Below are 27,820 nucleotides of genomic sequence, written 5' to 3'. Positions count from 1 at the left end.
TGGCTCAACGGAGATGGCTACTAAGTAGTCGAGCCCTCTCCTTGAAATACGAACAAGATCTCCCTCTCCCCGGGATATGTTTTTCCTCACCACTCTCGTGTCTCTCTTCCCCAAAATTTTCAACCCCCCTTTCTTCCCTCTCCTCCTCCATTTACAACCCCCTTTTAGTAGAGTCATCATGATGAGGGGATATTCCCTATGTTAGTGGATCCCTCCGTACCATATCACTGGTCAGAGGGAACCCACTTCTTGCTATTGACATGATCTCTTAGTAACTCATGCTTGATGCCCATTATTGCACAGTAGGAAGATTCCCCTAAGTCACTATCTTTCATCCATGGCTCACTGGGTGCTCAGTATTGTTCAATTTGGATTCAGGACGGGTTGGGCTGGTTTTAGGGAGCAGGTCGATTTCGGGCTGGGCCTTTGTTCATGGCCCGTACAATAGTCCCCCACGATCCCATTTTCAAACCGTGCGGATGGGATTATGGTCATGCTCTTGGCACGTGGAGAATTGTGCCTAAAGTTACTGTTGCTTCTCGGAGACACCAAGCGTCGGGCAATCAATGCGTCGAATTTGACAGCTTGCACACTAAGCACGAGCAGAGCCAGCTATCAAGATCAATGGCCAAGATTACCTGACCTTTCCAGCAAGAGTATTTACTTTTCCATTTAATTTTTAGTGCTTCTTTAGTTTTTCTATTAACTCCAAGATATACCTAATTTTACACTATGCTAAGGTGTCAAGTTTTGATGAGAGTGTCATTTAAGTAATTTTGACTTCTATCCACTACTATTTTTATCATATACTAATCATAACTTGTTATCTTAACATATTCTTAAATTTAATAATTTTAGTCAAGAGTTTGTAACTTATCTAGTTCACACCAACCGAACTCTTTACTTCAGGTGGTACCTCTTATACACCAAAGTGCAAGGGATCTAAGTAGAAGGTTGGGTCTAGTTGCAAGGTAGAACAATTTCAAACTAAAAAAAATAAAAGAGGTTGACACCTCTTAGTATTTTTCAAGGTTTAAATCATCAATCACCCTGTGGAGTCAAAGAATTTGGCAACCGCGGCCCATTTTATACTAAGCCCAAGGCCCACGCTGAGAACAAAGAATGTTTGAAGTGCCAAGAAACATCGCCGAGGATGATTCTGTCCTCGGCCAACCGAGATCACGGAAGGGAAGAGCAGCACATCGTCAAAGGCAGCCTCCCAGAGCATCCCAAAGAAAAGGACAAGTACAATGGGTCGGCTATGGGAGCATGGTGGAGGAGCAATTCGAGAAGAAACTGTTACCTCCGCATTAAATGCATACAACTAACATCCTGGCCGCTTTAATGAGGAAATGACCCTTAAACAGTGCTACCTTGGTTGCTGCAACTCACAGGAGGTTTGAGAAGGTGGCTGATGGGACAAACACTCGAGTAGTGACCTACATGATCAACAAATGGAGGGCCAAGATCAACTGAAAGGGGGTATATAATGTAAAAAATCCTCCAAAAGGAGGGGGGGAGGGGAGGAAAAAACGGAGAATATGGTATCAATTTGTATCATCTTTGAAACCTTTGTAACTCAGTACTAAAGAAATAATAGGAAGAACAAACTCCTCAGATGAGTGCCGAGGATAGAATTTCATACAGTAATTCATATGCTCGTTCTTCAATCCACTCATAATCATGTCAAATTGTTGTAATCTTCACTAAAACCATTTCTTTAACCCATTCTCTACAAATTTATTATTTTTGGGCTTTTGGGCTTAAGTCATTCTACGTAGTGGGCAATAAGCTCAAAACGGTCCTTACACACCCAATTATCGAATAATTGAAGAAAAAAATCATTAATTTTAGAGATACAAAAAAGTTCACAATTGTGACAAGTTTCAAATGGTAGGCAGATTTTTTTTTTTTTTTTTTTATTTATTATCAATGGTAAGATTATATAAGAACCAGTAAAAACTTACAACTCAACTCTTGAAGTATATATAAAGAAGAAGAAAAAAAAGCTCGTAGGTAACTTCACTACCCTTGAAAACCATTCACATAATCAATGATATGTACCAATGCTTGAACTATCAACCTCGATTGCACGGGAGTTCCATGAACAATCCTTTGTGGGATTGAATTTTATTTTAATAGTAGAAATGTCATTAAATGTGTTTATGTGAATACAAACTATCTTTACAAGAACTACTTGCGAGACAGGACTTTGCACCAAATTGATGGGCTTTGCCACTGCCTAAACTAATAGGACTTCAAAAGTACAAAATATTCAACTAAGAAAAATAAGGGAACAAGCATTGTAATTACAATATGTAGATATATTAATTCAAAATTCAAGTTCATACAAGTAAGAAAGATTCAAATCACACAAACTCCTTAGTTAAGTTACAAAAAACTATTCCTAGATAATTCATGCGAGGCAAATGCACTTACAAACATGAAGTTATTCTTCCGTTGACCGGGTATGTGAATGTAGTTGGATACTTCAACTTTAAAAGATGCCCTTACTTCTGTTGGGGTCATTACACCAAGTATGCACAAAACTTCACCACATTGGGCATCAACCAACGTCTAATAATTTGTAGTTAGGACTGGTTTGAATTTTGTTTATTTTCAATAGCTTATTTATATAGTGTTAATTATGGTTTTTGGTAACTTTTATGTTAAATATGTTATAAAAAACGAAAAGCAAGGTTAATAAAAAAATTAAAAAAAAAATAAAAAAGCAAATCGTAAAACGCACTAGTAAACATTATTTAAGCAATTATCATTTTTAGGTTGAGTTATAATGTATGCCCTATAACTTTGATCTTCTTTCAATTTTATCATTTAAGTTTCGTTTTTTTCCCCCATTTTAGATATTTATCTTTATTTTATTTTCAAGTTATTTCTTTTGTCTAATTCTATCCAATTTGTACAGATCAGTCAATCAAAACGACACAAGTCTATTTTTTTTTTTTTTCAAATTAAAGAAATAAAATTTATTGCATTTCTCTTTATCTAAGAGTATAGCCTTGTGGTGGTCTACTCCCAACAACCTTGGGCTTTTGGGCCAAGATCCCCAATTTACTTGTGTTCTAGGTTGGGTTATCCCACAGTGAGAGGTCCAAGAAGTGATTGCTCAAGTCCCCGATAGAGTTCTAGTGTTACTTTGGCACCAAACTTTCTTGATCTTGGCTCAACGAAGATGGCTACTAAGCAGTTAAGCCCTCTCCCAGAAATCTGAATAAGATCTCCCTCTCCCCGAGATATGTTTTTCCTCACCACTCTCCTCCTCCATTTACAATTCCCTTTTAGTGGACTGTGGGGTCGTCATGATGAGGGGATATTCCCTATGTTAGTAGGTCCCTCTGTATCACATTACTTACTGGTCAGAGGGAACCCACTTCCTGTTGTTGACATGACTACTTCCTAGTAACTCATGCCTGATGCCAATTATTGCATAATAGGCGGATTCCCCCACGGCACTATCTCTCGTTCATAGTTCACTAGGTGCTCAATACTATTCGGTTCGACTATTTTTGTCAAATTATTTTACTATTTAGTTTATTTTTACTACTATTTATGGTTCAACTATACTTTTTAATACTATTCTTAAGTCTCAGTATACTATTTCAACTAATTTTTACCTTTATTTACTTTACTTTCAATAAAAAAAAATTTCAATTTCATCAAAATAAACCAAATTTGGACCTTAGTGTAAAAGTTGCTAATCACATGTTTTCACAACTATAATAACCATCACATCAATGATCCAATAAAATAATATTAAATTGGTAGTCATTACTCATTACAGTATAAAGATTATTAACACGGTCACTGATGTAGGACAAAATATTCTAATTAATTTCTGTAATCTTTTATATTTGGTATTTTTATGTAATTTTCGTTATTTTAGGTTTAGGTGGTTTATTTCCTTGTTTTTAGGTGCATTTAGTGCTTTTTAGGTTAAATTTGATTCCTGTTATGGTTAGGTATCAATTAGGAGTTATTTTAGATTATATTTTCTTGTCAGTCAAGTTTTAAAGAGCCCTTAAATAGGCCCTTAAGTCTGTAAACGTTTTTCATAGTTTATTATCAATAAAAATTCAGACTTGTATCTTTTGTGTTCTCTGGTGAATTCCAGATCTATCACCTTGTGGATTCAAGGAACCCCTTGTGGATTCGAGGTATACTACCTAGGAACAAACAGTTTAGTTTCTGTTTCATCAAAGAGAGTATCGTGTGTGCTTTTCTTCAGGCTTCCGCGACATCAGTTGGTATCAGAGCCTTGACTTACCTTGGTCTGATGGCTAATTGGCGAGACGGTGACCACCACAACAATGACGGTGGTGACGACGTCAACAACCCAGTCCTCACTAGGGCTGAGTTCCTCAAGTTTCGTGAAGAGGCTCGTGATGAGCAACAATTTCATGAAAAGAGTCAGAAAATTATGGGTGAAATCCAGCAAAAGATTGCTACTCTTCTTGCTAGGAAATCATCTCACAACAACAATGTTCAATATATTCAAAGACGCACTCCTAACTACAAGAAAATTCCGTTCTTTGATGGAGATATGTGTAAGATGGATTTTATTGACTGGCTTCTTGATTTGGAAGGGTATTTTAATTTTTGGAAGACTTGTGATGAAGAAAAGGTGCGGTTTGCAACTAATAAATTAGACAATGAGCAGAAGAATGTGGGAAGATATTCAAATTGATAGAAAGCGACGAGGTAAGCATCCAATTCGCTCTTGGCAAAGAATGAAAAGAGTATTAATTGACTTATGGTTTCCTAATGACTATTATGATATACTAGATTATATAAATGTCGATTATAAATCTGTATATTCATATGAAAAGCAATATATTCAAAACCAAAATTATGATAGCCAAGTCCATGTGTCAAGTAAAGGAAAGGGTTTGAGGCTTGAGAAGAAGCAGCCTATTTCTAAAGAAAATTTTGAAGTGGTTAAAAAAGATCAAGATTTGCTACAAATTATTGAATTGAAGATTGAAAATATCACTTGTCAAAAATTTGAAGAAGAGGTCAAAGAAACGAAGGTTGAGTTGATTGTGAATAATGACAGGAATGAAGAGATGGTAATTATTGAGAACATTCTGGAAGATTCAATTCAGGTCAAATATGAGGATGAGTCCACAACTCACAATTCTCAGGTCTTAGTTGATTTGTTGAAGATGACTACACAATATGTTGATTTTCTTGGAGTAGAAAATTTTAATTTTACTATCAACCCTTTGTTGATTGATGTTGCAAATAAATTGAAGACAGATGAGAAGAAATTTTATGCTACACTTTATGACAAATTCAAGTTTCAGAACCAGATCAAGTTATTAAAACATTCAAAGTATTTGTTTATTTGGAGTGGAAGATTTCAGATTTCAAGAATGAACTCGAGGACAAGTTTATTTCAAGTGGAGGGGTCTGATGTAGGACAAAATATTCTAATTAATTTCTGTAATCTTTTATATTTGGTATTTTTATGTAATTTTCGTTATTTTAGGTTTAGGTGGTTTATTTCCTTGTTTTTAGGTGCATTTAGTGCTTTTTTGGTTAAATTTGATTCCTGTTATGGTTAGGTATCAATTAGGAGTTATTTTAGATTATATTTTCTTGTCAGTCAAGTTTTAAGGAGCCCTTAAATAGGCCCTTAAGTCTGTAAACGTTTTTCATAGTTTATTATCAATAAAAATTCAGACTTGTATCTTTTGTGTTCTCTAGTGAATTCCAGATCTATCACTTTGTGGATTCAAGGAACCCCTCATGGATTCGAGGTTTACTACCCAGGAACTAACAGTTTAGTTTCTGTCCATCAAAAAGAGCATTGTATGTGCTTCTCTTCAAGCTTCCGCGACATCAATCACAGAGTAATATTAACAAGTAATTATCAAAGCTTAGATAATGCTACAATGGTTTTGGAAACCAATCCAAGCACACTACATATCTCCGGATACAAGCTCTTCCTAATCTCTGCATACACCTCACCATTCTACCTCCTCTCCGCTAACCTATCCCCAAGGCGCACCACAGCCTCCATCACACTCTCCTCGCTATCGTGCGCCGCCGAGTCCGCGATCCCCATTCTCACCGCCTCTTCTCCCTTCACCTTCATCCCTCTCGGCAACACGTCGCGCCGAGCGGCCGACCCTCCAATCTTGGACCTTATCAGAGCCGCGACGTAGTCCGGCAAGGTCATCGCTACGTACTCATGTACAGAAAACCACGATCGTACCTAATGAGGACGTAGTCGTGGCCGAGCGCGAGTACCAGTCCACTGGCGGTAGCGTGGCCAGAGACAGCAGCGATGGTTGGGATGGGGAGGGAAAGGAGAGCAGACATGATGGATCTGAAGGACTCGACCATCTGGTGGAGGTGGTTGCGGGCATCGAATTGGCCCAAAGGGACGTCGAAGCCACCGCAGAAGAACTTGCCATGAGCGACGGTGACAAGGGCGAAGCCGCCATTGATGGCTTGGGAGTCGACTTGGGAGAGAGCGGAGAGGAGAGAGTCGATGAGAGATGGGCCGAGCCGGTGCCCATGATCGTCGCCGATCAGTGTTAGGATAAAGAGGCTGCTGCGTTTCTCTAAAGTGCACATGGCTGTGAGTTGAGACTTTTGGTATGAACAGTAAGTTTGTGATTTTTCTCATGGATCTTCTTTTTAGTTTTTATTGCCATAAAGAAATATCTTAAGCACTACCTCAGTGGCATATCCATAATTCCATAACCACATATATTTGTAATTAAGAAAAGAAAAGAGTATTTAGGCTGTCTTTATTTTCATATTTATTTTTATTTTAATTCCATGATTTGTGATAGGAGTAGTTGATTGAATTGAGTTGGTGTTAGTTACTTGAGTGGGGTGTTAGTGCTGAGTGTGTGGTGTTGTGTGTGTGAGAATTGTGGTGCTGAGTATGTTAGTGATTTGTTGAGCATGTTATTAGGAAGTTGGTTAGGGTGCCAATTGTATGCTAAGCTAATGATTGGCTAATGATTGTAACTGTTGTAACTGCCAATTGTACTCAATTGTATATAGTGTAGAGCTGTGAGAATTGGGAAGTTAAGCAAAAATAACACAAGCATATTCTTGTTTCCTTTCCTCTCTATCCTTTCTGTTTTCCATTTTTCTTTCCTTGGAGGTTGGTTCCCTCAAAGAACCCTTGAATACAATCATCATCTCTAAGTTGTTTCCTATCAATTTGCTAGTTGAATTATAGCATTCGCATTAGACTAGCTAAACTAGTATGATGTTAAACATATAGCCAAAAAAAAAAAAAATCCAAACACATTAATGTGTTTGTAAACAAGTCCACTCATTTCGTAGTAAATAATTTTCATAAATTCTAAAAATTTGATCAACCTAATTTTTATATATTTATAAATGAAAATTATTTTGTTTAAGTAATCCAAATAATATAATTTTAATTTAGTTTTTATTTATTTGCTTGATTTGTGAAGGAATAAAAAAATAGTCATATAATATTTACAATATCTGAAAAAGAATAAATCAATCAAGAAATTTATAAACAAGTTCAATAAGTATTAATTGCATAAGGTTACCTACCAATTATATGATGCCTCTCTCTCTCTCTCTCTCTCTCTCTCTCTCTCTATATATATATATATATATTGATTGGGTGTTCTTCGTAAAAATGATGAAAATAAGGATCAGCTAAGCCCGATTCTCCCAACACCAAAATCCAAATCTGCTGTGGCCATCATATCCAAAAAGACATATTATACCCTATATATCATCGTGAGGAACAATCCAAAATTTCCCGTAGATTTAGTACCTTTCTTCTATGCCTCTATCTATTTTATTGTCATATGAATCTCAGTCTCAACCTGAATTTCAATGCTATAGAGCTGGCTTCTATCCTATTGAGCTAAATGTGTACATTCTTTGTATGAATCGCCTAGTGCTTTTGGCACTACTTCCACTCCTACCTTTGTGTACTTTTGTGTATGTAATGTTTCTCCTCTTTCTAACGAATTTTTTTTGTCACTTATCAAAACAACAAATGTCCAGTTAATGGCATACATTAATTATCTATTTTAAATTTTTTTTTTTTTTAAGGGAATTGAAAAGAGTTAAAACTATCAAAACAATTTATCACTTTTTTATAAAAAGTTTCCTAAAATGATTTATTAAGGTCATACGTTAGCCAAACCCAAACAACGGTAAGTCCTTACCCTGTTACCTTTGAGAGCTTGAATTCTTGGCCAAAACAAGGTCAGCTGAGAAACCCCGTAGTGTAGACATCAACTTATAGCTTTATAATATTTTAAATGAAAAGAAAAATTCTATGAACTACTTTACAAATTAAACACAAATTTTGTCATCATTTCCTCCATTTATGATTGAACCTGTACTTTACAGAGGATGCAAATATTTCCCTTATTCTGGATAATGTAGAATAACTTAAAATTAGTATTGCAGAAAAGTTCTTAGCATCATTTTTGCATTCCAGCTGAGGAGAGGAAATGGAATTATTGCCCAAACTCCAAAGATGATTACTTTAATAGAAGCTGAGTAGGTGATTTGGAAGGAAAACAAAGCCAAGTACCCAAGTAAAAAATTAAACACAAATTTTGTCATCATTTCCTCCATTTATGATTGAACCTGTACTTTACAGAGGATGCAAATATTTCCCTTATTCTGGATAATGTAGAATAACTTAAAATTAGTATTGCAGAAAAGTTCTTAGCATCATTTTTGCATTCCAGCTGAGGAGAGGAAATGGAATTATTGCCCAAACTCCAAAGATGATTACTTTAATAGAAGCTGAGTAGGTGATTTGGAAGGAAAACAAAGCCAAGTACCCAAGTAAATGATTCATTAAGAGAGCACAAAAGAAGCATAACCCAACTACCCTAGTACAAAAGAAGTACACAAGAGATTCACCAACAGATATCAGAGAAAATTGCAAAGATCGTGCTACTCAAAGATATTGCCCATGTTTGCCATCCGCTCAAACAAAGATCCAAGGAATGAGAGTTTCAAGTCAAAACTGAAGTTTCCACATTTTGAAACTCCGAGCATTTCTCTCTCCAAATACCCCACTTGAGATAATTAGGGATTGCATTCCAAATGCCTACACTGTAATTTCGGCTAAACCAACCCTACCAACAAGCTAAAAAATCAAGTCAAATCTCAATTTCTTGACCACAAAGAAGCTCATGAGAAAGTAATGAGAAAAAGAAAAAAAAATATTTTCGCTAACTAAATTTAGTTGAACAAAAGCATCTTCTAACACAATACTGATATGAAGTTATCAAAGTTAACTTAAGTAGGAGAAACATGAAAATTAATAAGTGAAAACCTAGTATGGTGGCAAATAAGGTAGATTTCAATCCGCTCTAGGATTAGTAAAATGTTAATTGATCCATTTATGTAAAATGTTAGCAAAACCAACAATCTGCTACTCAGAAATTATCTGCCACACATTTTTCTTAATTTACATATTATCAGCATTGGATTTTTAAAAAATGAAATTTCTATCTGCATTCAAACATAAAATCCATATCACACATTGACGAAGAAATAGTTTGCCTACAATTCTGTGGGTTAGGAGTTATGACTTTAAAGGTTTGTCATGACAAGTGTACCTTTTAGGTCTAGCATATCTAGTTTAGAACAAATTGCATTCATTTTATTTAGTCTAGTACTTCTCACACTTTATAGATCTTTTAAAATTTTCAAGATAGTAGCATTGGCAATATCAAAAAAAGACTACAGATATAATAGTCTAGCAAAGACAAAACCAAGCAATATCCATAGACAACAAAAGATTTTACCATTCTACCGCTTCATTGCCCTGCGAAGTGTACAAGTCAAAATATTTCATTGATATTGTTTTGACTAATTGTCTCTTTATCAAATATGGCATCAGATAATACAACTACTGATACTCCTTGGGTGATATATTCTCTGACTGAATCCGTATCATATTAGAAAATAGATAACATCACACTGCACACAGAAAATAAGAATGTAAAACATATCAACTTGACAAATATTTCTGATCATAATGTCTCTTTAAGTTCTCCAAAAAGACTTTTTCTTTTCAATTTTTTTATTTTATACGAGATAGAAATTTTAATCTAGCCTAATTTAAGTGTATATGTGTGTAAAGCTCCCTCCTGGAGATTAGAACCCCGGCCCTTACCCCCCCACATCCCGCAAGCATTTATACTTGTAGAGTGACCATCGTATCAAAGATGTGCAGTGGTAAAAACACATGTTCTAAGAATATTGCAAGTTTTGAATTTTAATCTATGAAAAGTACACATGAATTAAGAAAATGTTATTTTATGCATGATTTTCATTTATTTGAAGGGCTGATACGTGCATTTAAAACATAACTGTGGGGGAAAGGGGCCCGGCCCAACGTAATGGGCCGAAGGACCATATGAGGGCTATTTTGCGTCTGAGAAAAGGAAGATGAAGAAGGTAGGGCCCGGCTGAAAGTGGGACCCTCAAGATGAAGAATTATCACAGTCCGAAGAGGGCATCTCCTGTCCGAAGAGGTTGTAATTCTCTGACGCGATATCATAGATCAATTGAATGTGAGAAAGGCCAGAATGACCTTCCGAGGACTCCACCTAATCGAGATAAGCTCTGAGCATGCCATGGAACGATAAGGATGGAGAAATATCTAAGGGGAAAGCTGCTGCCACCGTATCTAATGCATTGCAACAGTTTTTCTGGCCGCATTTATGTGGAGAAGACCCCTGAACAGTGCATCCTAACCTACCGCCACTCACACAGAGCTAAAAGAAGATGTCTAACGTGACATGTACTATAGAAAACTCATGGATGAGGAGCACGTGGACGATGGAGATGAGGACAAGAGTGACTATATAAAGAAAGGAAGCTCCTAACAGAGAGGAGAGAGGAAAAAACTGGATTGTAACCCTAAGATTGTTATTCATCAGAAAAACGAATAGTGTAGCTCTTCAGATTATCAAAATTTACGTGTGATTTAATGTTATCTTGTGTTTGAAAGCGGTGATCTGTTGTTATCAACCCCATACTTAATCTAGCTCTTTCACCCATACTCTACAAATTAATTATCATTGGGCTTGGGCCACAAAAACCAACCCTACAATTGGCGCCGTCTGTGGGGAGAGCTTGTGTGTAAGGGAAAGTAGCAGCAGTTGATCATGGCTGAATAGGGGCAACAACCGGCGGAATCTGGGGCATCCCAGCATATTGACCCTTTTCTCAACTTGGAGCGGAGGCAAGACCGTGAAGGCAGCGTGCATACTACACACACTGAACGAACTCAGCCTCGTGGCGGAAGTCACGTTTCTCGTGCAGAGAAAGACAGCATGCAAATAGAGATTGAAAGGTTGAAGAGGGAGTTGTGCCATGAGAAAAGAAAACGTGTTGCCTCGCGTTATGATGACGACTCGGATGACGGACAGGACATCACCTATGAGCAGCGGTCTCGAACTCCAATCAGCGAAACTTTTTCATATGAGGATGAGCACCCTCGTAAGAAGCAACCTCCTCGGCGGCCATCCAGAGAGCACGCTGAGGCAATCAAGGAGGAGGTGCAAAAGCTCAAGCAGGCTGGGGCTATTAAAGAAGTTTTTTACCCCGAATGTTGATAAATACTGTGGTGGTAAAAAAGAAGAGTAGAAAGTGGCGAGTTTGTGTGGACTTCACAGACTTGAACAAGGCTTGTCCTAAGGACCCTTTCCCTATGCCGAAGATTGATCAATTAGTAGATGCTACAGTCGGCCATCCTCAAATGAGTTTCTTAGATGCCTTCCAAGGATATCATCAGATACCACTAGCCCTTGATGATCAGGAGAAAACCGCCTTTGTCACCCCCATTGGTAATTACCACTATAAAGTGATACCGTTTGGCCTGAAAAATGCAGGTTCTACCTACCAGCGGATGATGACCAAGATGTTTGAATCACAACTGGGTAAAAGCATTGAGGTCTATATAGATGATATGGTGGTCAAGAGTAAAGTTATTTCTGAGCATTTAAAGGATCTTGATGATGTCTTCGAAACTCTGAGGAAAAATAAGTTGCGTTTGAACGCGTCGAAGTGCTCATTCAGTGTGGGATCAGGCAAATTTTTGGGTTACATGGTAACACACAGGGGAATTGAAGTCAATCCTGATCAGATAAAGGCTATTCAAAACCTGCAACCTCCTCGGAATCCGAAAGAGATCCAGAAGCTACGGGAATGACAGCTGCCTTAAACCGATTCATCTCTAAGTCCGTGGACAGATGCAAGCCCTTCTTCTCGCTGATTAACAAGTGGAAGGGATTTGAATGGACTGAAGAATGTGCCTCGGCTTTTCAACAACTTAAAGACTACTTGTCTCGGCCACCAATTATGTCTAGCCCTGAGCCAGATGAAGTCTTATTTGCCTATATTGTAGTGGTCCCCCACGCTGTAAGTTTAGTGCTGATAAGAGTGGATCAAGGCGTGCAAAGGCCGGTCTACTGTGTAAGTAAGTCTCTACATGAAGCCGAGACTAGATACTTACCTTTGGAAAAAGTCATTTTGGCCATAGTACTTGGAACGCGAAAATTGCCCCATTACTTCCAAGCCCATACTGTCGTGGCGCTCACGCAACTCCCACTTAAGACAGTACTTCGAAGTGCAGATTACACGGGGAGGGTAGCCAAGTGGGGCACTATTCTAGGGGCTTTTGACATCAAGTACATGCCTCGCACTTCAGTCAAAGGATAGATCCTTGTGGATTTGGTGGCCGAGTTCACGGAGCCCAGTTTGGAAGAAGTAGCGGTAACGAGGGGCATGGATGAAAAATCGGTTGGCATGATTTCTCAACAAGATCATGCTCGATGGGAAGTATACGTAGATGGCGCTGCGAACCGAAAAGGTTCTGGAGTGGGGCTGGTCTTGACATCTCCAGAAGGAATCATCATTGAAAAATCGCTAAGGTTGGATTTTGGCGCGACCAATAATGAGGCCGAGTATGAAGCCCTATTGATGGGAATGGCTATGGTCCGAAGAATGGGAGGAAAGGTCGTGGAATTGTTCTCGGATTCGAGATTAGTTGTCGGCCAAGTACAAGGAGAGTTTGAAGCAAAGGATGAACAGATGCAAGGATACTTGAATCAAGTCAAACGTCTGCAAGGGGAATTCAAATCTTTTAGCTTGCTACATGTTTCTAGAAGTAGCAATGCACACGCAGATTCTTTGGCTACATTAGCTACCTCTTCAAATCAAAATTTGCTGAGAGTTATCCTCGTAGAGGATCTCCATAAGCCTACTCGAACAGGAGAGGATGCATTTCAAGTACACCAGATTCGAGAAAGTTCATGCTGGATGGATCCCCTAATCAAATTCTTGAAGGATGATACTTTGCCAGAAGAGCGAAAATAGGCTGACAAGATCCAAAGGAGGGCTACCAGGTTTTGGCTGTCTGAAGATCGAAAGTTATACAAACGTTCCTACTCGGGACCGTACCTGTTGTGTATTTACCCAGAGGCAGCTAAGTTGCTACTAGAAGAATTGCATGAAGGGATTTGTGGCAGTCACACTGGTGGCCGATCATTGGCTCACCGAGCCTTTACTCAGGGATATTGGTGGCCAAACATGCAAGAAGAGGCCCATGACTATGTGAAGAAATGTGATCAATGTCAGCAATTCGCACCGAACATACACCAGCCAGGTGGAGTCCTTAACCCACTATCTAGTCCATGGCCGTTTGCCCAATGGGGTTTGGACATAGTGGGTCCGTTCCCCAAGGCTGCAGGAAATAGAAAGTACCTCCTAGTCGGCACCGACTATTTCACGAAATGGGTAGAAGCCGAGCCTCTTGCCAATATCCGAGACGTGGATGTGCAAAAATTTGTATGGAAGAGTATTGTCACTCGTTTCGGAGTTCCTCATACTCTCATTTCGGACAACAGCTTACAGTTCGACAGTAGCGCATTTTGGAGTTATTATAGCGAACTAGGGATCATGAACAGATACTCTACTCCCTCCTATCCTCAGGGGAATGGACAAGTGGAAGCAGTTAATAAAGTCATAGTTAGTGGCTTAAAGAAGAGGTTGGATGACACAAAGGGAAAGTGGGTCGAAGAGTTGCCACACGTGCTCTGGGCTTATAGAACTACACCTCGCAGATCTACTGGGGAGACACCTTTTTCAATGACTTATGGGTTTGAAGCTGTCATTCCTTTGGAAACAGGTTTCCCAACTTTGAGAACTAGTTTGTTCAGCCCTACCAGTAATGATGAGCTCTTAGAAGCAGGATTGGATTTGATCGAAGAAAGAAGAGAAAGTGCAATGATTCGGCTGGCTCACTACCAACAGAAACTTAGGCAAGGCTATGATGCCAAGGTCAAGCTAAGACCCTTAGAACCTGGTGATTTGGTACTCAGGAAGGTCGTCGGCACTGCGAAAAACCTAGCCTGGGGAAAATTAGGACCGAATTGGGAGGGTCCATATCGCATCACTTCATGTGCCGGCAAAGGGGCGTATTTCCTAGAGGACTTGGATAGTCATGTAATACCACACCCCCGGAATGTAAATAATCTCAAAAGGTACTATTATTAATCGAATCGTTTCTTTGTTCATTATGATAACTTGTCACTCCTTGTTGGTTCTCTAAGTGTTTAAACTTAAACCCAATCATGCCTGTAGTCCTCGGACCAGATGATTTTGGGTTAGTTAACACTCCTTACCTGTTCTCTAAGTGTTTAAACTTAAACCCAATCATGCCTGTAATCCTCGGACCAGATGATTTTGGGTTAGTTAACACTCCTTACCTGTTCTCTAAGTGTTTAAACTTAAACCCAATCATGCCTGTAGTCCTTAGACCAGATGATTTTGGGTTAGTTGACACTCCTTATCTATTCTCTAAGTGTTTAAACTTAAACCCAGTCATGCCTGTAGTCCTCGGACCAGATGATTTTAGGTTAGTTAACACTCCTTACCTGTTCTCTAAGTGTTTAAACTTAAACCCAATCATGCCTGTAGTCCTCGGACCAGATGATTTTAGGTTAGTTCACACTCCTTATCTGTTCTTTAAGTGTTTAAACTTAAACCCAATCATGCATGTAGTCCTCGGACCAGATGATTTTGGGTTAGTTAACACTCTCTATTGGTTACCTAAATACTAATGATTGAACCCAATCATGTTTGCAGTCTTCCGACCAGGTGATTGCTAGTTAGTTAATGTTGTTGTACCGTTATTAATACTAAGTTATTCTTAGAATAATCTTGTAATATTTGGTATGGTCATCCTTTAGCTATAACCTTTGTCTATCTCTATGGCTATAACTACAACGTGGAATTACTTGTAACAAAAGAAAGTCATACAGAGTGCAATAAATATACTAAAGCTGAAACAAAAAATATTTCATTAATCAAAATAGGATAATTTACAACTCCCTGTAGTAAGGCGGGAACAAAAAAAAAAAAAAAAAACTCAAAACAACAGCAACAAAAAAGAAAAAAATAACTAAATCCTAAGCTTTTGTTGGAGCTTGGTCTTGGGGATCCGAGGGCACTTTCTCTCCTTCCAAGACCTCGTCTTTTTCTTGTTGTGGCTCAGTAGAGGGGGCCTGATCACCCAGTAGATTGGGATCCTTGGTAGGCTCAAGGATGACTGGGGAGTTGCGTCGACCAAAGGCTGCTCTGAGGCCTCTAGGAGTTGTGCTGGAGGAGGGGCATCAGCCTCTGGAAGCAGTCAAATGTCTGCATCATAGAAGATATTCTCTGGCAGTCTTAGCTCTGAATCAGCGGGCACTCCAGCAGCATCCAGCGCTTTGGCCCAGGTCAGATCATAGTAATCCCGAGCAATCGAGGCGAATTGCTCGGTGAGACCTTTCTCCATTGTCTCCACTCCCAGCTGAAAGGACGCTTTCTTCTCGGCCTCAGTCGCCTCTTTGGGCAGCTGGGCGTCCCTCCGAGCCTCCTTGGCAGCCTCCTTGGCCTTTAGTAGCTCGGCGCTAAGCTCCTTCACGAGCTCCTTCTCGGCCGCCAGATTTTTCTGAGCGTTGTTCAGTAGCTTGCACTGGGCTTCGGCCTGGGTCTCAGCATTTCTAAGACCAGCATGGAAGCTATCCCTTTCATGGGTCACTCCCTTTAGCTAGTCCGAGATCTGAGAGACCTCATCCTTCGGCTACCCAAGGCCCTTTCCGCTTCGGACCTAGCTTGGGCCTCGGCTTGGACTTCCACATAGGCCTTGCGGTTCCATTCTTCGGCCACGTAGACCTACTGGGTGATCTGAACAAATAAGGTAAGTGTTAGCACATAAACATAGAAAATCAATACTATGACCGAGAAGTTGAATGAATATACTTACCATGGCCAAATCCCTCTTCAAGGACGTAAAGAGTTCATACTGGCTGAAACGCCTATATGACTCCATGTCTCGGGGGAGGAGCAATGGTTGCTGCAGCGCTTCGGCTATAAGGCCAGCCCTACCCCCATCATAATTTCTAACCGAGGTCTCCCAGGAAAAAGGGACACCATCAAGTTCTAACCTGGGAGACCACGTGCGTTGCCCTCGGCGCACGTCGGCCATTGGGGGCTCCTCTCTACTCTCTACAAAGGAGGCCCTTTTGTTGCGGTGGTCCTTTGCCACCTTCTGCTGCTTAGCCTTTGGTGGTAGTACCACCTCCCTATCCTCGGGCTCCATCGGCCTCTTCTTCTTTAAATCCGGTATCGGTTTGAGAGCCGGATCAGAAACCTATAGTGGGGGAGGAGGTGAAGGCAGATTCACCGCCGGCTGAGAGGTCCCCATCCCCTTTACCTCAGTTTTGTTGCCCCTTTTCTTCAGGAGAAGTTTCAAGTCAAACATTTCTTCCTTCGAAGAGTCCTCGGGACTGTAGTCAACAGCAAGGGTGGTCGGATGCAAGATTGCCTGTCAGGTTCCTCCTCGGAATCTGAAGGTATTATCTGGACCCTTGCTTCAGTGTCCCCTTCAAATTTGAACTTATTGATTTGCTCCTCTAGTGAAGTGGATAAGGAGCCAACCCTTTCTCTTGCAGCCGACAGTTCAAGGGGGACTTATTGAACTGGTCAGATTAGCAGCGGAACGCCTTGGGGGTTGGGGTGTGGAACAGGTACGAGGTCGTAGGGCACCAAAAAATTTTTCCGAGCAACGTCTATACGTTGCAGCCTGTAATCACCTTGGGTGATGGCATTACCCGCTGGTTGGATGTCGGCTTTTTTGGGTGTATAGCCGAGTATAAGAGGAATGGACCTCAGCTGTCCGTCCTCGCTGACGAATATATCTGAGCACAATAAGTAGTTGAAGGCGGGGGCGTTGATAAGGCTCAGCCAAGGAGCAGTATGCACCTTATCTGAAACAAGCAAACCAGTCGGGTCAGAAAACAAATACAGGATAATATATTTTTTTTAAAAAAAAAAAAAAAAAAAAAAAAAAAAGAGCAACTATGAAGAATGAAAGCCCTAAGACTACTGCTAGAGACCCTAAGTCCGAGAGGGCACACCTGGCTCTCCTGGCTCGGTCGGACAATGTAGACCATCATGCCATGCGCCCGAGACGATCAAGTAGTCGTCTTTCATCCCTTTATTTGATTTGGGAAGGCAGGAGAACAGTCTAACAACGTCGGAGCGAGATTTGAGATAGTATCCCGCCCCTTTCTGGCCGCGACACTCATATAGGTATGCTAAGTCGTGCCAGGTTAGCCCTAGTCCTAATTGCTCGTTCAAGGCATCGAAGGCCCCTAGTATCCTAAAGGTGTTGGGTGCGCACTGCTCAGGAGAGAGCCTGTGGTTGCGGAGATAGTTTAGGGTGATGGAGCCCATTGGGAGGGTCATTCCCCCTTCAATGAAGGCTATCATGGGGACTATGACCTCTCCTTCTCTTCGGGCCGTTAATACTCTATCTGGAGGACAATACATCAGATTTACCCCCCGCGGGATATTATGATTTCTCTTAAATTCCTCTATCAGCGCCGGACTATCGACGAGATATTGGAATTTGCCTATTCCTAAGGGAGTGATTGGAGCAATGAACAAAAGAATGGTTTTGAGGGGAGAAAAGATTAGCCGAGAAGAAAATAAAGGATTAGGAGACGCCGAAACGTACACAAACAAGATTGGAATGAGAACCCTAACTCAAAATGAGCTCTTTGTAGATCTTGAAGGTAGAGAACGCAGGAATCCGAAGAGACATGAAAGGCTTACGGAGGGAAGAACTCTCTGGGTGCTCTGAGAATGCTCTGGGTACTTTGAGAATGTGTAAAGTAAAGAAAAATAACCTCCTTTAGAGTTTTATATACGGAGACAGATGGAGCGGTGTCATTCATTCCGCTCAAATTCCAAAGGCGAACCCTGGCCGTTTGATCAGCAACCCACTATTGGATGCAAAAGACAGAGAGCCGCCTGGAGTGATTGATCCAGCGCTTTGGGAATATAAGATTTACAGCAACAATAATGAGGCGCGCGTCTCTATACCCTCGCGCGTGTAAACGGGGGTATTTATGACTTTTCGTTTCTAAATTTATTAATTTTTCTTATTTTTATCCCTTTTTTCCTGCGTGGCAAATCAAAATCTTACCTTTTCTTCTCGGATGCGAGGGAAAAACTAAAATTTTGAGGGGCTATTGTGGGGGAAAAAGGGCCCGGCCCAACGTAATGGGCCGAAGGACCATAGGAGGGCTATTTTGCATCCGAGAAAAGGAAGATGAAGAAGGTAGGGCCCGGCTGAAAGTGGGACCCTCAAGATGAAGAATTATCACAGTCCGAAGCGGGCATCTCCTATCCGAAGAGGTTTTAATCCTCTGACGCGATATCATAGATCAATTGAATGAGAGAAAGGCCAGAATGACCTTCCGAGGACTCCACCTGATCGAGATAAGCTCTAAGCATGCCATGGAATGATAAGGATGGAGAAATATCTAAGGGGAAAGCTACTGTCACCGTATTTAATGCATTACAACAGCTTTTCTAGCCGCATTTATGTGGAGAAGACCCCTGAACAGTGCATCCTAACCTACCACCACTCACACAGAGCTAAAAGAAGATGCCTGACGTGACATGTACTACAGAAAACTCATGGATGAGGAGCACGTGGACGATGGAGATGAGGACAAGAGTGACTATATAAAGAAAGGAAGCTCCTAATAGAAAGGAGAGAGGAAAAAACTGGATTGTAACCCTAAGATTGTTATTCATCAGAAAAACGAATAGTGTAGCTCTTCGGATTATCAAAATTTATGTGTGATTTAATGTTAGCTTGTGTTTGAAAGCTGTGATCTGTTGTTATCAACCCCATACTTAATCTAGCTCTTTCACCCATACTCTACAAATTAATTGTCATTGGGCTTGGGCCACAAAAATTAACCCTACAATAACAATAACTTAAAAAAGTTCGAAGGCACTCCCAATAAATGTCTTGGTCCATGAGAACAATTTGGATAATGGAGAATTAAGAATACAATTCCCAGAAGAAAATTCATATTTTCTTTCTTAGTTTGGATAATAAATAGCAGAAGGGTGGAATTTTGAATCTTTCTTACTTTTGAGGATGATCGCAAAAAAATTAAAGTAGTGAGGCTTTAGGAGCTACAGGACAGAGACATAGTTAACAACCTATTGTTATGCCCTGAGAAACAACCATTGAGATGTGATGAAAAGGCCTCTTGAGTGCAGAAATATACCAACTACCACCTAGTGCAGAGATGGGATAAACCTATTCCACCAAATAAGAAAAAATAAATCCATAATTTACATCTATAGATGAACCATTTTCTAACATCCAAACAATATATAATCCCCCAAAATGCTTAGTGAAGAAGCTAGAGAACACAAATGTTTAAAAGATTTAATCATATATTTGGCTATACTTTTTTCACTGTGCAAATTATATGTTCTTTAGATTGAGGAAGGAGAATGCATTATGACTTATGAGGCAGTATTTTAGGGGCATAAGTAGCCCACATAAGACTAATATAAACATACACCAGAAGAACAATGTGGGCTAGATAATATTTCTAGAGCAACCTAAGACAAGAAAGGTCACTTCAAGGCACAGAAGAACTTTTAAAATTCTGTGGTAAAAATACAAACCAGGTTCAGGGTGCTAGCTCAAGGAAGCAGAGCCAAAGCATGATCAATTCACAATATAGAAAACTGAAAGATTAACTTTAGATAGGATAGAGTATAGACAAGATGAACCAATTAAAACAGCAAATCTTAAATCCAAATTGATTACAGGGGAATCAGAGATGCACATTCCTCTCAAAAAACATTTTACTATGATTTTGATCCAATTTTCGCTGATATATTTTATTATGTAATGATCTCCATAAGAAAGAAAGTGTAAGAGATGCTTATGAAAAGTTTATACAAGGTAAAAAACGGCATAATTACCACAAGTAGCACTCAAGATAGAGAAATTTGAAATCTGCAAAATATTATATTCTAACTCAGCAAGCTAAGCTATAGAACCTATTCTTGTAGTTTGCATAACTTTATATAATGTTGTATAGAAAGATTGAATTTTATTTTGAACCAAAAGATAAAAGAAAAAACAAAAGAAGAAAATCATGACTATTCAAGCAATTGATGTATGTTTAAAGTAAATTCATGGTCAAGTGGGTACATTTTACCATAATTGTGTACCTATCAACCATAACAACTGGTGGAAATAGGATAATCAAATAAATAATTATCTTTCACATTAATATCCATTTGTCTATGAAACATGGAGTGCATATGGAATTGGACAATGACTACCATATGAACTGCCCCATCTTAAACATCATTGAACATGTCAAGATTAACCTTGACAATTTTGGCACTAGAGTCATATGCAGACAATATCTGTAAATCCCAATCAGGTTTTAAGTTTTCTTTCCAAGGAGCTCAAAAGTTTTGAATCTCAAACAGAACGCTAGAAAAAAAAAAATCACTCCGAAATAGAAGTGCCCAACAAGATAAACATTATAAGAAGTCAAGTGCTTATAGAAAAATTCTAAAAAAAATCTGTAAAAGCTTAGAAATGAAAGAGAGCTTTAAGTTTTAAAAGATGCCCCTACTTCTGTTGGGGTCATTACACCAGGTATGTACAAAACTTCACCACATTGGGCATCAACCATAATGTCCCGACAGCTAATCTTGGACCTCAATAGCGCCGAGAAGTAGTCCGGTAACGTGATCGCCAGATCGACCTCGCTCATGTACAGAAAGCCGCGGTGGCGCCTCATGAGGACGTAGTAGTGGCCGAGCACGAGGATGAGCCCGGCAGCGTGGCCGAAGACGGGGGCGATGGTTGGGATGGGGAGGGATATGAGTGCGGCAATGACAGAAAGGAATACCAAAAGCCTTCACAGTCAAACCCATAGGCATAGCCACTAACCCACTAACCACTAACCATTTCACAGTTCACACCCATAGTAGTGGGCCAATTGGCCCAACTAAAAGCACACACTGATACCCAATTGTGAGTTGTAATCCTCAGCCATCGCCTAACACCCAAAAATCCAAAATGAGGGTGCACCGTCACACTCATAAGCTTACACTACTTGTCTAGTTGTTATGTCCTTTCAATAACAAAAAAAAAAAAAAAAATTTGAGAGCAACTATTTTACTTCTTCTTTTACCTTTGAAAAATGCAATATTCATGATATTTTTACAATACTTTTATAACATGTTTTAAGTGGTAGGTTATCACTTACTGTTATTAGAATGTAAGAAAGTAATTTCAGTTGTGAGTTAAATTAAAACCAGTAACAACCTATCACATAGAATTTGTTATGAAAACGTTGTAAAAATGTTGTAGATGTAATACTTATCTTTCATTTTTTGAGCTTCTTTAGTTTTTTAATTAACAATAAGATACACCTAATTTTACACAATGATAAGGTGTCAAGTTTTGATGAGAGCATCATTTTAGTTTTTTTTTTTTTTTTTGGTTGCTAAAGTCTAAGTAGTTTTTACTTTGGTCCACTAGTATTTTTATCATACACCAATTACAATTTATTATCTTAACATTGTAAAGAGGGAAAATTTTCGACCTATCACAAGCTGACACGTCACACTACCAAGTCCACAAAATATAGCCAATTACAAAGTGTCACGTATTGCTGCTAGGTTTTGCTATCACTACTCAAAAACCAACAGAAATTTGTCAAGTGTCATGCAAAAACTAATCACGCATCAGCGCACGTGTAAGCGATGACATAATCAGTCTCGCACGTGTAAGTGATGACATAAGCGAACCAATCAAGCTGTGAAATGTGTCACCAATTAGACTCTGCCACGTGTCGCTCACCCACCTCCAAACTCCTATAAATAGAAGCCTTCCTAAGGCATTTCAAGGAGATCTGGAGAGAGGACATCAAGCCATTTGAAGCACAAGCAGCATCAGAGAAGACATCTTGAGTTCAGAAGTCCAGAAGCTCTGCTGGAATCAAGCCCTGAAGCCTTCAGCAACTTCAAGAACTTCAACCTTCGAATAAGAAGAACATTCGAAGAGAAATCATCTAAATCATCTTCCTAGATCTCAAAGGTCACTGGAATCAAGCTTAAAAGCCTCCAGAAACCTTACAAACCACAAATCAGTGAAACTCTACGGATTCAAGCCTTTAAAGCACCGAAGAACTTCCACTACAAAACCTTCAAATACGAAGAACACACGAAGAATATGAAGAACAAAGGATTTCTAACAAGCTCATAGCCAGAGATTCATTGTAATTCTGTTTCAAAGATCTTCGATCCATTCTTCAGCCAAATTGAACTATACTTGGTGTTCGAATCAAAATCATATTACCACAATTCCAAATTAACAAATCTTTCAAGGAGATCGAATCAGAGGATTACTCTTTTATAATCACAGAGAATTGTACCACACAATCATCAATACAAATTCGTATTTGTGAAACTATTTTACTTGTTTGACTCATTTCGAACCAAGAAATTTAGTCATCCACAAACATGTTCTTAAATTCAGTAATTTTAGTTAAAAGTTTTACAACTCATCTTGTTCACATCAAATGAACACTTTAGTTCTTGGGAGAGAGCGGAGAGGAGAGAGTTGATGAGGTGTGGGCCGAGACGGTGCTCGTGATCGTCGCCGATAAGTGTTAGGATGAAGAGGTTGACGCATTTCTCTAAAGTGCACATGGTTGAGAGTCTGACTGAGACTTTTGCTATGAACAGTAAGTCAGTGTTTTATTACTCTATCGTAATGCAAGGGATGGCTATCTAATTATGCTTATGCATGGGGCATATATATAGAGAAATATCTAAGCACTAGCTCAGTGACATATCCATATCCACAGTCAAGAAAACAAAAATCGTAACACCACGTAAAGGGTCACAACTGCACAAATGGCATACTGTAATGGTGGAGACAGTGAGTGGTGGAAAAAAGTGGCAAGTCCACGTAAAAGTGACAGGAAACCAATCAGAGTTTAACACGTAAGATAATTGTGATAAAAATTGTGATATTTTATGTGGTACTAGAATTACTTTTGAGAATATATATATATATATATATATATATATATATTTTTTTTTTTTTTGTGGGTGTTCTTTATAAAAATGATGAAAAGGATCAGCCAAGCCTGATTCTCCCAACACCAAAATCCAAATCTGCTGTAGCCATCATATCCAAAAAGACATATTATACCCTATATATCATCGTGAGGAACAATCCAAAATTTCCCACAGGTTTAGTACCTTTCTTCTATGTGGTCATATGAATCTCAGTCTCAACTTGAATTCCAATGGTATAAAGCTGGCTTTTATTCTATTGAGCTAAATGCGTAACCATCTTTGTTTACCAAAAATAAAATAAAATAGGGGAAATTGCAGTTAACCCACCCGTGGTTTGGCCCGTTTTAACAGTGCCCACCCGTGGTTTGAAATTTGTCACTTAATCCACCTGAGGTGACCTCCGTTAGACCCCCGTTACCCACCTCAGCCCTTTCCGTTAAAAAATCTCATTTACTATATAAGCCACAATAGAAACAGAATTAGAAGCAACGTAACGAAGAACGACTTCTCTCTCACCATCTTAGAAATCAATCTTCAAACCCAAATCCCATTCATGACCTGAATCTTGTTCAATCAACACAATAATTTGTTCCTTCTTGATGTATATACTACCAACAATATACATCAAATCTTGCTGTAAAAAAAAAAAAAAAAAATCAATTTAAAAGTTACAAACCCAGATAGCAAGGGAAAACAAAAAGAAACCCATAAATCCATTAACCCCAAAAAATTTGAATCCACCGCTTTCCACTACTTCGATCTTAGCCAATCTAGACAATCAGGTTACTCTGCAATTCAGCCGATCTCACAATTTCATTTTTCTTGTTTCTTTGTTTTTCTTCCCGGTCTGGGGTTTTTGGTGGTCCAGAAACGATGTCGGAGCAGTCGAGGCCTTCTGTGGAGCTTGGGTGCTCATGGAAGAAGCAGCAGACGCTGAAATGCAAAACCTAAGGCATAGCCCGACGATATTGTACTTGGGGAAACTTAATTGAATAGTTGATGAAGAAGAAGAAGATCTGGTGAAAGTCAGTGAGTTGCGGTGGCGAATAGGTGAAGCAAGAGGCACAAAAATTGTGGCGGCTATGGCCATGGATTTGACTAGTACAGTACCAACTACTCTTACTATTTTTCAAGTTCTCTCTCAAGGTAAATCGACGCTGCTTGTCATTATTTGCGAGAGATTTCTTATAGTGCCGGTAACATTAGTATTGTTTGTTCAATGAGTTGGCTGTGGAGTTGGATTTGCTAGGTTGCTGGGGTTTTTTTTTGCAGATTTTTTTTTTTTTTTTTTACTTGTAAATCTGGGTTTTTTTTTTAGAGAACCCAGCAAAAGAGAAGGGGTTAGAGTTTTAGAGAGAGAAAGCCTAGGGTAAAGATAGAATCCAGCAAACTGGTGTATACCATTTATTCTTAATTTTTGTATTTTATTTTGTGATTATTTTATGAAGAATTAAGTAGTCAAATTTTGGATTTGGCAGTGGAAGGCTAGCGAATTTGTGGGTGTATGTTCACATGGATTTGTGGGTTTGTTTGTGACTGTAGGTGTATTGATTTTCTTGTCATTGTAAAAATATGTTTGGCAATTGCAGTGAGCATTGGGTAAGAACGTTAAATGCACATTTCTGGGGTTTTTTTTTTTTTTTTTTCTTTTGATATGAACATTTCTAGGTTTTGATTGTGAAGAAGAAGAAGAAGGAGAGAAAAGAGGAGAGAGACATAAAACATAATGAAAAAGACACATTTACCCCTATTTTTAACGGTGAAATGGGAGAGGTGGGTAACGGGGGTCTAACAGAGGTCACCTCAAGTGGGTTAAGTGATAACTTTTAAACCATGGGTAGGCACTGTTAAAACGGGTCAAACCACAGGTGGGTAAAGTGCAGTTTCCCCAATAAAATAAAATAAATGTGTAACCATCTTTGTATGAATCGTCTAGTGCTTTTGGTACTAAGTCCAATGTTTCTCCTCTTTCTAACGAATTTTTTTTGTCACTTACCGATGTCTCGAAAGCTTGAAAAAAGCACACACGATATTCTCTTTGATAGACAAAAACTAAACTATTAGTTTCTGAGTAGTAAACTTCGAATCCACGAAGAGTTCTTTGAATCCACGAGATAATATACTGGAATCCACCAAAGAAAGAATTCGACAAAAAGTCTGTATTTTATTAATTATAAAATAAAAATTAAATTGCCTTTGGAGGCTACAATGCGTTTAAATAGTAAAAACAAAACCTAGGACAACTAGAAACCCTTATAAAGTGGCTACGAAAGAATATAAAACCCTAATTTGACTAAACAACATTAAAAACACGGACTTGGTTTAGGTCCAGTGCATCTAGTGCATTGGACCCAGTCAGATGGTGACACGTGTCTAAAAGTAGACACATGTCATCATCTCAACAGTCCTTTAAGCACCTAAAAAGAAGGAAATAAATAACTTAAACCTAAAATAACAAAAATTACATAAAAATACTAAAATTAAATAATTACAAAAATTAAATATTAAATCGTGTCCTACATCAAACCCCCTCCATTTGAAACAAACTCGTCCTCGAGTTGATGGTGAAAATTTGAAATCTTTTACTCCAAATAAACAAATATTTTGAATGCTTTAATAATTTGATCCGGTTTTGAAACTTGAATTCTTCATAAGGTGTAGCATAAAATTTATTTTCATCTACCTTCAATTTATTTGCAACATCAATCAACAAAGGGTTGATAATAAAATTAAAATTTTCTACTAAGGAAATCAACATATTGTGTAGTCATCCTCAACAAATCAACCGAAATTTGGGGGTTGTGGATGATGGACTCATTACCATGTTTAACCTCAATTGGATCTTCCACAATATTCTCAATAAAATCTTCATCAAACTTTTGACGTGATATCTTCAATCTTCAATCTTCAATTCAATAAATGGTTGCAAGTCTTGATCTTTTTTAACCACTTCAAACTTTTCTTTAGAAATAGGTTGCTTCTTCTCAACCCTCAAACCATTTCCTTTACTTGACACATGGACTTGGCTATGATTATTTTGGTTTTGTGGTTGACCTCTCATGTTTTAAACATATTGCTTTTCATATGAATATACAGATTTATAATCAACACTTGTATAATCTAGTATATCATAATATGCATTAGGAAACCATAAATCAATTAATACCTTTTTCATTCCTTGCCAAGAGCAAATTGGATGCTTACCTCACCGCTTTCTATTGATTTGAATGTCTTCCCACCATTCCTATGCTTCATCGTCCAATTTATTAGATGCAAGTCGTACTCTTTCTTCATCACAAATCTTTCAAAAATTAAAATACTCTTCCAAATCAAGAAGCCAATCAATAAAATCCAACTTGCACATATCTCCATCAAAGAATGAAATTTTCTTGTAGTTAGGAGATGTCTTTGAATATATTGATCGTTTTTGTTATGAGATGATTTCCTAGCAATCATTTGCTTAATTTCGCCTATAATTTGTTGACTTTTTTCACGAAATTGTTGATTCTCATCACGAGCCTCTTCACAAAACTTTAGGAACTCAACCCTAGTGAGGATTGTGTTCTCAACGTCGTTGTTGTGGTGGTCACCGTCTCACCGGTTAGCCATCAGACTAAGGTATGTCAAGGCTCTGATACCAACTGATATCGCGGAAGTTTGAAAAAAAAGCATACACAATGCTCTCTTTAATGGACATAAACTAAACTATTAGTTTCTAGGTATTTTATTAATAATAAAATAAAAATTGAATTGCCTTTGGAGGCTACAATGCGTGTGCATTTGGCAAAAATTATTTTTGCCAACTTATTTTACTATTCAGCTTATTTTTACTACTATTCATAAGTCTCACTGCACCTTTTGGTACTATTTATAAGTCTCATTGAACTATTTCAGCTAACTTTTACCTTTATCTACAGTACTTCCAGCAAAAAGTTTTCAATTTCAACAAAATAAGTAAATCTCAAATGGACACTGTATTTAAATAGTAAAAACAAAATATAGAACAACTAGAAACCCTAAGATGGCTACAAAAGTATATAAAACTCTAATTTGACTAAATAACATTAAAAACACCTAAAAGAAGAAGATAAATAACATAAACCTAAAATAACAAAAATTACATAAAAATACTAAAATTAAAAAATTACAAAAATTAGATATTAAAACGTGTCCTACATCACTTATCAAAACAACAAAAAGTCCTTATCCTAATACCTTCGAGAGCTTGAACCCTTGGCCAAAACAAGCTTAGCTGAGAAACCTTGTAGACTGTAGACATCAACTTACAGCTTTATAATTTTTTAAATAAAAAAAACTCAATAAACTAATTTACAAA

At 38.5% G+C, this 27,820-nt stretch overlaps 2 protein-coding genes and 1 pseudogene across 2 annotated transcripts; 1 reads left to right on the top strand and 2 right to left on the bottom strand.

Annotated features, from left to right (window-relative positions):
* Positions 1–5,893: 5,893 nt before the first annotated feature.
* On the bottom strand, positions 5,894–6,603 carry LOC111996418 (enoyl-CoA delta isomerase 2, peroxisomal-like; annotated as a pseudogene).
* Positions 6,604–12,792: 6,189 nt separating this feature from the next.
* Positions 12,793–13,383, top strand: LOC136069091 (uncharacterized). Its single transcript, XM_065777209.1, has one exon. The coding sequence runs from the start codon at positions 12,793–12,795 to the stop codon at positions 13,381–13,383; it is 591 nt and encodes a 196-aa protein (XP_065633281.1).
* Positions 13,384–19,544: 6,161 nt separating this feature from the next.
* Positions 19,545–21,191, bottom strand: LOC136069090 (enoyl-CoA delta isomerase 1, peroxisomal-like). Its single transcript, XM_065777208.1, has 3 exons — positions 21,024–21,191; positions 20,770–20,808; positions 19,545–19,675 (listed from the first exon to the last, which is right to left on the bottom strand). The coding sequence occupies exons 1-3, from the start codon at positions 21,189–21,191 to the stop codon at positions 19,568–19,570; spliced, it is 315 nt and encodes a 104-aa protein (XP_065633280.1). The 3' UTR covers positions 19,545–19,567.
* Positions 21,192–27,820: the final 6,629 nt, after the last annotated feature.

Source organism: Quercus suber, unplaced genomic scaffold (genome assembly GCF_002906115.3).
Source record: "Quercus suber isolate HL8 unplaced genomic scaffold, Cork oak 2.0 scaffold_151, whole genome shotgun sequence".
Taxonomy (NCBI): domain Eukaryota; kingdom Viridiplantae; phylum Streptophyta; class Magnoliopsida; order Fagales; family Fagaceae; genus Quercus; species Quercus suber.
The sequence above is the reverse complement of the archived record's forward strand: the minus strand, read 5'-3'. Positions and strand labels throughout refer to the sequence as shown.